Source organism: Amphiprion ocellaris, chromosome 21 (assembly GCF_022539595.1).
Source record: "Amphiprion ocellaris isolate individual 3 ecotype Okinawa chromosome 21, ASM2253959v1, whole genome shotgun sequence".
NCBI classification, from domain to species: Eukaryota; Metazoa; Chordata; class Actinopteri; family Pomacentridae; genus Amphiprion; species Amphiprion ocellaris.
Genome location: NC_072786.1, coordinates 27,188,183 through 27,202,272, shown reverse-complemented (window position 1 = coordinate 27,202,272; position 14,090 = coordinate 27,188,183). Strand labels below are relative to the sequence as shown.

General features: G+C 36.5%; 1 protein-coding gene across 2 annotated transcripts in view; it reads left to right on the top strand.

Moving 5' to 3' along the window:
* The first annotated feature begins 4,489 nt into the window (after positions 1-4,489).
* The window catches only part of etv6 (ETS variant transcription factor 6), a 40,476-nt gene continuing 30,875 nt past the window's right edge, over positions 4,490-14,090 (top strand). The window contains exons 1-2 of one of the 2 annotated variants that reach the window (XM_023298772.3): positions 4,490-4,856; positions 11,417-11,543. In XM_023298772.3, coding sequence (XP_023154540.2) covers positions 4,827-4,856; positions 11,417-11,543 — 157 coding nt within the window. In that variant the 5' untranslated portion in view covers positions 4,490-4,826. Of the gene's footprint in view, positions 4,857-11,413; positions 11,544-14,090 lie in introns of both variants that reach the window. The other variant, XM_023298771.3, reaches the window with a different exon arrangement.

The window sequence follows — 14,090 nt, the reverse complement described above, 5'->3', positions numbered from 1 at the left end:
CAACTGAGAGCTAAATAACCTGATTATAAACCAACACCTGAAACACACTGAGAGCTAAATAACCTGATTATAAACCAACACCTGAAACACTGAGAGCTAAATAACCTGATTATAAACCAACACCTGAAACACACTGAGAGCTAAATAACCTGATTATAAACCAACACCTGAAACACTGAGAGCTAAATAACCTGATTATAAACCAACACCTGAAACACTGAGAGCTAAATAACCTGATTATAAACCAACACCTGAAACACTGAGAGCTAAATAACCTGATTATAAACCAACACCTGAAACACTGAGAGCTAAATAACCTGATTATAAACCAACACCTGAAACACACTGAGAGCTAAATAACCTGATTATAAACCAACACCTGAAACACTGAGAGCTAAATAACCCATATTATAAACCAACACCTGAAACACACTGAGAGCTAAATAACCTGATTATAAACCAACACCTGAAACACTGAGAGCTAAATAACCTGATTATAAACCAACACCTGAAACACACTGAGAGCTAAATAACCTGATTATAAACCAACACCTGAAACACTGAGAGCTAAATAACCCATATTATAAACCAACACCAGACATTAACTTCAAATACGGACAAGTGTAAAAAAAAAAAAAAAATAGAAAAACAGTTATCACATCTAATGTCAGTCAATATCAATAACTACTGACAGACTTTTGCGAAGATTGAGCATAAATAAAGGTTGAATTTAACTATATTAAATTCCACACAAACATGTTGAATGACGTAAAAACATACAAATAGATAGATAGATAGATAGATAGATAGATAGATAGACTATAGATAGATAGATAGATAGACTATAGATAGATAGATAGATAGATAGATAGATTAATTGGATGATCCCTGATCAAATAAATACATAAATAAAATAAATCAGAATAAATATTGACACGAGAAATAAGCTAAAAATAGAGATGTCACCCAAAATCTATCATTGATGGATTTTTAATAAAAAAATGAGCAGGAAAATGATGTATTTTAAATCTAATTACGTTAACCCACACACTGAACATGAAAATGAAATTATATAAATAGTCAGACTATATAATAATAACAGAAATGTAATTTAAAAAGTGATAATCAGTTTCAATTTTGCTCATTACTGATGGATTTTCAATAAAGACCATCAAAAAAAAACAAAGGTTTAATTTGAATCTAACTACTTAAACCCACATACAAAGACACTGAAAATGACCAAAAATATATATAAATAGCCAGAATATATATTATTTACAGAATATCCCCAAAATATTAATAATTAATTTAAGAAAGCATTTTAACAGAAATATGTGCCAGAAACCAGACAGCATAAAGCCTCAGAAAATCTATTTATACAACTAAATAAAATGGTATATGAATAAATGTGAACAAAGTAAAATAATTATATATATATATGTATATATATATATATATATATATATATATATATATATATATATATATATATATATATATATATATATATATATATATGTATATATATATATATATATATGTATATATATATATATATATATATATATATATATATATATATATATATATATATATACATATATATATAGTCTTTTTCTGGTACAAAGAATCTGAGGATCTAAAGAAGTAACAGCACCTTAAATAACGCTAACATCTTTACATTTAGTCAATTTTTATAATAAATATAATTATTTTGCATTTTTGATTACCTATTTTGAAATTAAGACCAGCAGAAAAACATATCAGTTTGAATTTAAGCACTTTATTCTGTTTATGAAAGTAATAATTTTAATAAATAACAGTAATAAACAAATGTGCACTCATAAAAAACAATAAATAAAGATGAAGGAATCAGCTTGGGGTTTGATCATGAAACTGAATTTTTCATAGCAGTTTGCACCTAAAGAATCTCAGTGAAACCATCAAACATGCAATCAAACAATAAATATCACTAATTTATTGTCATCCAGGCCCAATAAAAGTAAAATTAACCTGAAATTATGCAGAAAAAATATGTTTTGTCGTCATATTAGCTGTTTGTCATTGTCATAAACTAAACTCAGTGGAAATGTGTATTTTGTTTTTGCTTTAATTGCATGCAGACGTCCTTTTATTTCCTTTCAGAGTCTCAGTAATCTGTGTTTTTACAGTAGGTGTGTAAGATCACATTTGGCTCTTTTTAAAATCCAATTACTTTAATCCCGTTAATGTAATCTGCAGCCACCAGTCAGAAACCTGCGTACGGTTCCTCATGTTTTTAGAGAGAGTTAACAGTAATTTCAACATATTTACAGTGTTTAATTCCATTTCTTCCACCAAATTGCTCCATTATTCCACATTTCAGCTCAAACTGTAGCTCAAAATCCAAAAAAGAGAAAAATCTGACATGTATTATGAGTTTAATCAACTTCCAGACATTTGTTTCCATAATAAAATGCACTTTTCTTTGTGTTTTGACCTTGATTTGGAGAAAAATGCATCAAAAACCAACTAATTTATGGATCTGGACTCAACAGGGGATGGATATGTTTCATTAGCGGGATCAGGACGAACATTTATCACCCCTCAGCGTCGCTCTTCTGCATTTTCTCGTTAACTGGCGGCACATTTCCCATCAGCTTCATTACTTCCTGCTCCCCCTCCCCTCGACATAGAAGAGAATAAACATGTTGGAAGAGATTTTTTCCACCATCTGCTGCCACCACAAACTATTCTGATTTCACTGCTCTTTCTTTTCCTGTTTTAAGACGAACATCCAGATTTAGAGACGAACCTGAAGCTGCAGATTAACTGTAGATTTATGGGGCGACTTTAATGGTGCAGCAGCCGAAGATGCAAACCTCTTAGTTGATGCAGCCGTTTGTATCAAGTGGTTTCAATGGCCTGAGTGTGTAGTAACTGAAATATTTAAAGCAGATTGCACAGACATCAACACAATACCAACCTAGAAAGTTGACATATATTACAAATTTATTCCTACGATACCTAAATGTTTAGATCTGCTTTGGTCTCCACCATCTCCTGAGGTAAATATGTGGTTCTGTAGCTGCTAAATGCTAAAAAGTGTCAATGAGCTAGTTGCTAATGGGGTGAATAAAGTATTTCTATTCTATTTTAGTTTTACATACGTGTTATAGTTTATCTAAAAGTGTTTAATTTCAAATTACAACTTTTATCCTCATTTTTTTGTGATTAATTTTGTAGATTTATCATCCAGCTCTGTTTTACAGTGATGTCTTATTTATTTTTTGAAACTTATTTTTTTTACTTTTAAAATCATTGCTTTTTGATTTTAAAAAAATATTACTGACATTTTCAGTGCATTTCTATGTATTGTAGTTTAGCTTAAAGTGGTTGATTTCATATCAAACCTCTTTTCTGCTCATTTTTATTCAAAAATCTATCAATAATGATCGATATGGAGTTATATGAGGCATTGTTTTGTGATTAATTTTGCAGTTTTATCTTGATTTAACCCTCCTGTTGTCTTCATTTATGGGCACCAAAAAATATTGTTGCCTTGTTCGAAAAAAATTTAAAAATTCATCAAAAAATTCCTCAAATTTCTGAAAATGTGCAAAACCTTCAGGAAGAAAATTCCAATAATTCCTTAAAAGTTTCCCTTAAAAGTTTTTTTAAAAAATCCCCCAAATTTGGCAAGAAAAATCTAAAAAATTTTCAAAAAATATCCAATGTGATTACATATATATCAGTAAAACTTCTATTTTCTTTAAGAACAGATAAAAATCTAAATATTTTTATCTGAATGTTCTCAAAGAAACATTTTTTTAACATTTCTTTTTTTCCACCAAAAAAAAATAAAAAATCCCCCAAAAATGTTGAAAATGTGGAGGTTTTCGCTGTGAAAATAATTTTTTCCCCCACATTTTCAAACTTTAAAACGGGTCAATTTGACCTGCAGGACGACATCAGGGTTAATGTTTACTGTGGAGTATTTCAGATTTTTTCCAGCTGCTGCACTTTTGCATTTGTCTAATTACAGGCTGTTAATTAAAGCAGCTCACTGTGTAACCGCATTAAGCTGTGATTAAATAAGAAACAGAAACACCAGTCCGTCTGTCTGTCCGTCCGTCTGTGTGTGTCTGTCTGTCTGTCTGTAGTTGTGTGTGTGTGTGTGTGTGTGTGTGTGTGTGTGTCTGTCTGTCTGTCTCTCTCTGTGTGTGTGTGTCTGTCTGTCTGTCCGTCCCTCTGTCTGTAGGTGTGTGTGTGTGTGTCTGTCCCTGTCTGTAGTTGTGTGTGTGTGTGTGTGTGTGTGTATGTGTGTGTGTCTGTCTGTCTGTCTGTCCGTCGCTCTGTCTGTGTGTGTGTGTGTGTGTGTGTGTGTGCGTGTGTGTGTGTGTGTGTGTCCGTCCCTCTGTCTGTCTGTCTGTGTGTGTGTGAGCTGCTGGTTTCCTGCTTCGGGTTTCCCTTTAAAAGGGGGCAGAGCTCGATGCTGGGAATTCACGTCATTTCACCGTTTTACACACATCCAGATCAATGAGAGAGAGAGAGAGAGAGAGTCGCTCTTCCAGGAAGGATTATTAAGCTGCCGACATGTGAAGGAAAACACTCGCAGACAAAAGAAGTTTTCACACCGACAGCCGCACTATGGACCCGGCCTGCACATAGAGACGGAGAAGAGCAGAAAACCCCGCAGAGAAGCGGATTCATGAGAACAAGAAGTTGTTCTCCCAGCAGCAGAAGCCGAGCAGCGGGCGGACCGCTGCAGCTGTGCGGACAGACGCGGAGATAAAGAGAAAAGCGCTGCATAAAAGTGGACGGAGAGAAGAAGTTGACGGGAGATAATGTCTGAATCCTCCTCCGCTGCGAGCAAGGTAGGCTGTCCGCCGTGTGCGCGCCTCCTCCCGCCTCCAGCCTCCGGACTCTCCGCCGCTCGGAGGCTCTTCGACGGCGCCTCTAGACGCGGAGCTCCGGAGCGCAGCGCAGCGCAGCGCAGCGCCGCCATTCACTTTGTTTTGCTCGCCATCTGTTGCTCTACGCTTCCAGTTCGCCTCCACTCCGCTGCTGCTGCTGACGGGAACAAGTCGTGACTGTGATCGGTGTAGTCTGATCCGCACAGATCAGGGTTTTCTACAGAGATAAATACGAGATGGAGCTGCTGAGCCAAATGTGAAACTCAATGTTTACATTTTATCCTCCTCTGTGGACTTAAAATAGAACAATTCAGTTATTTTTAGTGGTTCAAGAAGCTTTAAATCACCAATTCAACGCAAACCCTCTAAAAAGTAATTAACCAATGCATTACTGCATGATTTAAGTCTAATTTACTGATTTAACTAAACATTATTTCACTGGGTTATGTTGACATAACAACGCTGATAATTGCATTAACTTAATATTTTGTGTAATTTCAGCTCAAATTTCTGCATTAGTTGATTTAAAATCTAATTTAAGTTGGGGTGACTTGATGAAATTGGCTTGATAACTAATCCTGCTGACTAAATATAGTTTGTTGGTTGAACATAAATTTATCAGAAGTTTATTTATCTCAAAAAGTTAAATGGCAGCAACATTGGGACTAAAATGTTACTACTTAGGGCTTCAACTACTGATTCCCATTATTTAATTCAATGAATGGTTGCAAATAGTCGAATTTACTGATTTAGATGAACTAAGTTGCCAGCATTATTTTAATACGGTTTGTTGACATAATAGTATTGGTAATTGCATCAACTCAATATTTGGTGTAATTTCAACAAAATCCAACTTGCGGTAACTTAATACAGTTGGTTCAAGAACTTATTTTTCGAGTACCACCCCATCTTAACATGCCTTTGATTGCGGTGGAAAAGCTAATCCGGCTGATTTAATTTAGTTTGTTGGTTGAACATAGTTTCATCAGAAGTTGTTTGAACTCAAAAAAGTTCAGTTGCAGCAGCGTTGGGACTTAAGTGTTGCTAATTAGGGCTTCAACTAATGATTCCCGCCACTTAATTCAATGAGTGGTTGCAAATTAAAAGTCTAATTTACTGATTTAGATCAACAATCTAAGTTGCAAACATGGGTTATGTTGACATAATGATGTTGGTAATTGCATCAGTTTTAATATTTTGTGTAATTTCAACTCAAATTTCTGCTTTAGTTGACTTGACACTGAACATGCCTGGACAATTTTGCATGATTGAAAATACTTTTAATTGTGGTGGAAACGCTAATCCCGCTAACCTATTATAGTTTGTTGGTTGAACATAATTTGATCAGAAGTTTGTCTGAATTGAAAAAAGTTCAACTAATGGTTCCCACCACTTAATTCAATGCATGGTTGCAAATAAATTGTCTAATTTACTGATTTCAATTTGAACTATTTAAGTTACAAACATGATTTTGTTGACATAATAGCATTGGTAATTGCATCAATTGAATATTTTGTGTAATTTCAACAAAAATTTCTGCGCTAGTTGACTTAAAATAAAATCCAAGTCAAGATAACTTAATAAAACTGGCTCAATAACTTTGTTTTTTAAGCACCACCATGATCCTAACACTCTTTGATTGAAGAGGAGAAGCTGATCCCACTAACTGAATATGGTTTGTTGGTTTAAGCTAATTTCTTTAGATGTTGTCTTAACTCAAACAGTTAATTTGCATCCACATTGTTAGCGATTCCCACCACTTACTGCAATGCATAGTTGCAAATAAAAGTCTAGTATGCTGATTTAGATAAATTATTTAAGTTGCAAACATCATTTCAATGGGTAATGTTGACATAATACTGTTGGTACTTGCATGAACTTAATATTTTTTTTAATTTTAACTCAAATTTTTGTGTTAGTTGGCTTATAACAAAAACCAAGTTGAGTTGGTTTAATTACTTAATTTCAGGATTTCACGCTCCCTCTTCTATCTTAACATGCCAGGACTGGTAATTAAAAATAACTGATTGCAGAGGAAAAGCTAGTCTTGCTAATTTATTATAATTTGTTAGTTGAACCTGATTGCATTAGAAGTTGTCTAAACTCAAAAAGACTGACTATTGAACGCACACATTGCATTTTTTGAGTGCATAATGCGGTTTTTGACTTGTAAAAAAGTGATTGCAGCCCCAATATTGTCACAGAAATATTGATTAGGACGTTAAGTAATGCTTGATTAATTGATTACTTGCTGAGTCTATAAAAATGCCAAAAAATATGAAAAATCTCAATCAGTTTCCCAAAGTAGTTAGGTTTACTATCATAGGAGAGCAAAGAACCCAGAAAAAAAGTATAACATGGCTAGAATCAGAGGATTTACAACTTTTTTTCGTCTTAAAGTATCCCTCAACAACATTGAGAATCAATTGTCACAGCTCTATTATTTATGCATCCAAATTGCTTGATTTCAGTCGTCAGGGTTGTAGTTTTCTGGATATATATGTAAATTTAATCTGTAAATCTTGTGAATAACAGTCTAAACAAGCATACTGGACACACCAAATACACACTATAAACTGTTTTAGTGCATTATGACGATATTAAACTCCTAAAATCAGCTGGAGATGAGGATAAACTGACTTTAACCGTCAGTTTTTGGCAGATAAACCCATTTTGGCACCACATCGGGGTAAAACAGGGTGAGATGCCCTCCTAAGATAAGAAGCCCCTTCCTCATGATTTCCCTCCTGACTATTAGATTTAATCAGTTTTCATTTCAGAGTTTTTCTTGGATGTTAGTGTTCTTTTCTAATCTTTAAATAGTATTGAAATCATTCCACTGGAAGAGGTTTAGGGGATGTTGATGCAGTATTTAGACGGAACAGAAAGATAAGAATCAGTGTTTTTACTATTAGAATATACGTATATGAATATATTTTTAGTGTTTACATGAGTCATATGGAGGATTATCTTTTAGTTCGAACTAAAAAAAAATATTTTGCTTGAAATATATGAAAGTGTGGAGACACTTTATGGAAATCAATGATTCTGATAAATTATGATCACTTTTCTACAATACAGTAACAGAATAGCTAAACAGGAGCATAAAAAAATCATCAAAAAGGCTAAAAAAAACTTCAAAAATGATTTCTGTTTGTTTTTCAACATTCATGTTGCAGTTAAACTGATAGAAGTTAATCTTATGCATAAAAACATGTCTGTATGGATCAGATTTTACATTTAATCTTATAATTATACTCTTTTATGATAGAATTAACATCTAAATTTGTTGACTTACTTCATGTAAATGTTAAATTAAAATTCAAAATGTGCATATATTAAAAGAAAATCAACATTTTTGCGAAGAAGGGCTTCTCGCCCCGGTTTACCTGTAATAAAATATCATGCTTTCATTGAAAACTGACCTAAACTTTTCTGTTTTTCAGCTGAACTTTAGTCATCTGATCAGAAACTGATTGATTAATAAGCTCAAATAATTATCTAGAGATGTGACAGCCAGCGTTCCTCATACCACCTCTGAGAAATTTCTGACTTTTCCACAATTACCTAGTCAAAGAAGAATTAAAATGTCTTTTTATAGATGAATATTCTGGCCTCCGACTGTGTAAACGGTTTCGAGCCACTTTGTGCTTCGGACGTTTGACGTGTCGTAACCCCAGTGATTCATCCATGAATCAGTAATGAAAATAATCCGTAGTCGCAGCTCCAAGGAAAAAGGAAAACACCAGGAGATTAAAGCAAATATTGATCAGTGGATTTGCTATAAAAAAAAGATGATTAATCCTTTAATTGTTTCAGAAATTCCAGCTTTTTCGCTCGTTTTGTTCGAAGAAAACAAGACATCTGAGGCATTTTTGGTGCATTTTGTTCTTCAAAAACACAGACGTTTGGCCAGTCGCAGCTCTGATTGGGACATATAATTATAGGAATATTATTTGGGATGTCAAGGTCAGTCTTGAAATAGCTGAAAGCGATGCAAGCTGTTGGGCGACTGCAAGTGAAACATGGTGTCTTGTTTATGAGGGATGTCGGCTCATTACTGAGTCTGATGTCAGAGCTGGATGGCTGAAGAGTGATGAGAGACGTTTTAGCGAGAGGATGCCTCCCCTTCACCTCCAGCGCCGGCATTTGTCTTTATCACGAGCTTAACTCCTCCAAAACTGACACGGCCAACTAGATTTTTAGAAAATGAATGACTAGTGAGTGGGGAAAGAAAGAGAGGAGGAGGAAATAGACGACCGGCTGATTACCGCTCGGCTTCCACAGGAAATTCCTGGTACATGCAGTTGGTGTGCAGGTTTCACAGCAGCAGGGTGGAGAGAAGAAAGAAAGAAAAAAAACCTGCGCTGCATTTCCTCCAGAAACTTCATGCGCCGCCTTCGTTTGCAGGAAAGGAAAGCAGTCGGCCGACCACAAAGTGGAAAACCTCCAGGCTTTAATCTAGACGCAGGTCGAGTTTAGAGCTTCCTGGAGAGATTCAGTCATTAAGAATCATCTCAAATTATCCCGTTTTTACAAAAGTTTCATCTCTGACTTGCCTTAAATTTGTACCGCATTAAATATGGATATTCATGAAGATATCTGTGAAATTGTAGCCTCATATATCATGTCATTTCTGAGATAAAATGCTTTTTAAATTGCCAGTCGACTCACTTTTAGCACGTTTTTTCACACGTTTTTACAAATTTGAGTCCGTTTAAATGACGATATCTCAGCAACTATTAAAGATAAAAGACTGAAATTTTCACTGTTATTTCTCACCAGGACATCGATTTATAATCTGCAACATTGAACCAGTAGATCGAATACTTTCTGATTATGGTTGAGTTAAAGCATGACAAAAAAATATTAAAAGCTCCATCTTTGAGCTCACCTTAACAAAAAACTTACACTACAGAAGTCAACTGGTGATATTTTCCAAACCATAAGAAGCTGCATGTTACAAAAATACAAAACTGAAAGTACACAGTACTGTTGTATGAAATACTTCTGTCCAGAACTACAGTTGTATTTGTTTTTGTGGTACAACTCGTCAAAAATGCTCAATCAGTTAGAAAAGTTTAACAAAAATACATTTTGTAAAAACTTTTTGTGATATGTGAAAAGTATTTCATGATCTAATGTACTTTATGTGTTTCATTTTGTATTATTGTGACATAAAACTATAAACTGGACAAACTCTGTGACTGTGTTTCTACGTTATCCTAAGAAAGTACCCATATTGGTGTGTATACACCAATATCTGCTGATTAGAAACCAACCATTATATCGGTTGGGCTTTACATCGTCTCACTTTCTCCCACTTGCATGTTCATAAATACAAGCAACTTAATTACCACTGATTATTTCCTACATTTCCTACTCATTAATTGAAAACTGAACCTTCAGTAAGTGTTTTCTTCCCCCAGTGACCAATCAAAAAGCCAGAGATATAACATTATGTGGCGGTTTTGCCTGATAAAATGACTTTGAACGATAAATCTATCATCACAACAGCTGATTAACGTGATATTGTTTAGCTGATTCACCAACAAAAATACAAACTGTGAAAACACTGTTCAGATTTTGACTAATGAAGTAAAAATGAAACTAGATGAGTTTCTGTCAGTTTAAGCTGAATATCTTCCAATACGTCAAGCATCAAGTTATTTTTCAAGTCAATAACTGCTTCATTTAAACAACAAAGGACAGATCGATCCATAACAGCTGCAGCTTCTACATGTTGACAACAAAAAACGTAAACTACGTGCAAGTTTTTGCGGTTTAGATCTGCCATATATCATGTACACTATCATTCAGAAATTTGGGGTCACTTAGAAATGTCCTTATTTTGAAAGAAAAGCAGTTTTTTTTTAATGAAGATAGCATTAAATGAATGATAAATCCAGTGTAGACATTGTTAATGTGGTAAATGACTATTCTAGCTGGAAACAGCTGATTTTTAATGGAATATCTCCATAGGGGTACAGAGGAACATTTCCAGCAACCATCACTCCTGTGTTCTAATGCTACATTGTGTTAGCTAATGGTGTTGAAAGGCTCATTGATGATTAGAAAACCCTTGTGCAGTTATGTTAGAACATGGATAAAAGTGGGAGTTTTCATGGAAAACATGAAATTGTCTGAGTGACCCCAAACTTTTAAACGGTAGTAAATGTACTACTCAAATGTTTTGGATAGATTTGGTAAGTCATGGCAGATTTTTGTAATGTTTTCTGATATAAATGCACCCTACAATCGAAGAGAACCATGTTGACATCTTGTCCAGCAGTTTAGGATGTATACTGACACATTTCCTGAAGCTTCCTGTACGTTCGGGCCTCCAGAAGTCGGCTCAGCATCAGTTCATGAGCGGCGCCGGCCCTCCTCTGCATGTCGAGTGGCTGCTGTGGGGCACGGCGAGGTGAAGGCGAGGCGGCGTGGGGCTGTTTGGGTTCAGGGCCGGTGCATCGTGGAGCTTTGTGAGCCATGCTTTGTGTCTCTGTGTCTATTCATAGCAGGAGAGGAGCTCTTTCAGTCCTTCCGCGAACCCGCTGCCAAACTCCACTTCCTCCCCCGTCCATGCTCCCGCCGCGAGGCCAGCCAGCCGAATGGAGGACGAGCCTGCCAGGCTGCCTGCACACCTGCGTGAGTCACACACACTCTCTCTCACACACACACACACACACACACACACACACACACACACACACACACACACACACACACACACACACACACACACACACACACACACACACACACACACACACAAAATGACCAGCGACTCCTACACGCCATCGATCAGAAATTCTGAAAGAATAAAAAACATACTTGTTGTCTTATAAAAGAAAAGTGGAATTTAACAGCAAAAAAATCGAACAATGCGACTGTGTTTTGGTCTGTTTTGATAAGTAGCATGTGGCCGCTAATGTTAGCATCTCTAGCTAGCTTCTCAGCGTGTGCTGCTGGGTTTTGTTCACATTCTCTGGTTTCCTGCAGCTGTTCAGCAAAACCTACTAGTCAGTGGTGAAGTCTGATTATCAGGAACATTAAAGGGCAACCTGTAGCACTGTAGAGCTTTGTTTATATCAGTTCTGTTGTTTTTTGCTGCTTTTGGTTCACTGAGAGCTAATTGCTGTACTGTGGATCAAGATTAGCAGGTTAGTGGTGCATGTTGAGCCTATAGTTGGAGTTTTTGGTGTCACAAAGATGGATTTTGTTGTCGCTAACCTGCTGAAGGTGAGGTTTTGTTCAAAGTTTGGGATTTAAATCGGCTGCAAGAATCGTCTTCCTTTCACTGATTCGTTTCCTCTCTTGTGACTGATTGGTTCTATCTGCAAACCTGCAAGTTAGTGATGCAGCTGAATGAAGCCATGCAGTTAAAGCTGCCAAGCTATATACACTGTGTTGCCACGGGAACCGCCACGCATTCAGTTGGTGATGCAGAAAATGAACAATTGTGTGTTAATGTTTGGTTCTGTTTTAGACACAGATTAGATTAGTCTACTGGATCATTAAGTTCTAGCATTAATTTCACTTTGATTTGGCCAAAACTAAAGTGATTTCTACGTCTCCTTCATTATGGGACGAATGCACTTCTTAAGTTATCATGTTTAAATCTGTTCACCAACCTTCCTCTGAACAGCACTTTTTACTGTAGAATTTTTCAATATTTCTGCTAGATCTCCATTTTAACACAACCTGTTCCTCTAGACTACAGTTGGTGGTACACCATTGGTGCATTTCCTGCAGAAAAAGAGTCACATGATGCTTCAAATGATACTTGGAATTTGATTAAGAAAACCTGGTTAACACTCAACCATTCAACCATTTTCTCTGGTTGGAGTTTTAGGTTTTGTTGAGCCTCAATATCGGCTGATGATACCGGCCAACAGACATATCGGTTGGGTTTTAAATGTAGTCCTGTTTGCTGTTTCCATGGTAATCGGTTATGTAGATGATCTGAATGGCATTTAATTGTTACGATCAATTGGTCTCTCATGATAAATAATACAGGACATAAATACTTTTTAAAATCAGCTTTGCAATGTTTAATGATGAAGCTAATGTGTCCGACGCGCTACACTGCCTGCAGTGCATTCAACACCTAAATGTTTGTTTACATGATAACTCCATGTTGCACCTTTTTATTTTTAGATTTGCTTGTTTTTTGGAGGCTGAAACTGGTTTGAATAGTGGAGAGGAGAGAAGAATCCTGTTTCTGATGAGACCAGTGAACAGTTGGGAGTCATGTGGCTTCTGTTTGGATTCCATGATTGTCTGTATTAATTGGCTGCTGCGATTCAGAACAAACAGCAGAAACACAACTTTTCTGCTGTTTTTTCAGACCGACTGAAACCAACTGCAGGTGTTAGATTGGATGCTACCTGCAGAAACTGAAAGAGGATGGAAAAATGAGTTTAGGGAAACAAATTGAAGCAACGTTTGGAGTCCTTGGTTTGGTCGGTTGCTCAATCGCTTCCACAGTTTGGTTCAAAGATCAGCCTGCTGCTTCAGCCGTGTGCGCCGTCAATAATTAACCAGTTGTTTGTTTTCTTCCTCACAAAGTGTGAAGTTCAGGTCCTTCTCGGCGGACGCTCAGGAAACTCCCTCGACCCGCTTCCTCTTTTCACATTGTCGCAGAAAAAGGAAGAACGCGTCGGGTTTCCTGACTGATGGGTCGGTTCACATCCGCAGACATGTGGAAGTTTGTTTTAATCAGATGTCAAACTCAGTCATTGTGCAGCTCAGGATTCTCCTCGGCCTCTTCGGTGTTTAAAGGATCTTTCTCTTTTTTCCGAGGACAGATGGACGGACGGAGACTCGTCTTTCTCCGTTCATCTAAACACACGTGCTGCAGAACAAACCGTCCATTAACCCTCAGTGCTCAGAGAGAGATTTGTCCTGAAGGGGGGAGGAAGAGAGAACCAGGAGGGAGGAGGAGAGGGGAGGAAGAGAAAAAAAAAGACAGAAAGAAAAAGAATGAGGGAGGAAATTGCAGTGTGGGCAGAAATCCGCCTTCTCCATTTCCTGAGGAGGAAGTGGATTAGATCGGGGAGAGTTGCAGCCTGCTGCTCCTCACACCAAAGAATGCTACCAGACTCCATTTTTAACCCTTCAGACAGACGTCACTGCAGCAAACACTGTTCAACAATTAACACATCGAATTCCTCCTTCTTCTTACATCTTTTG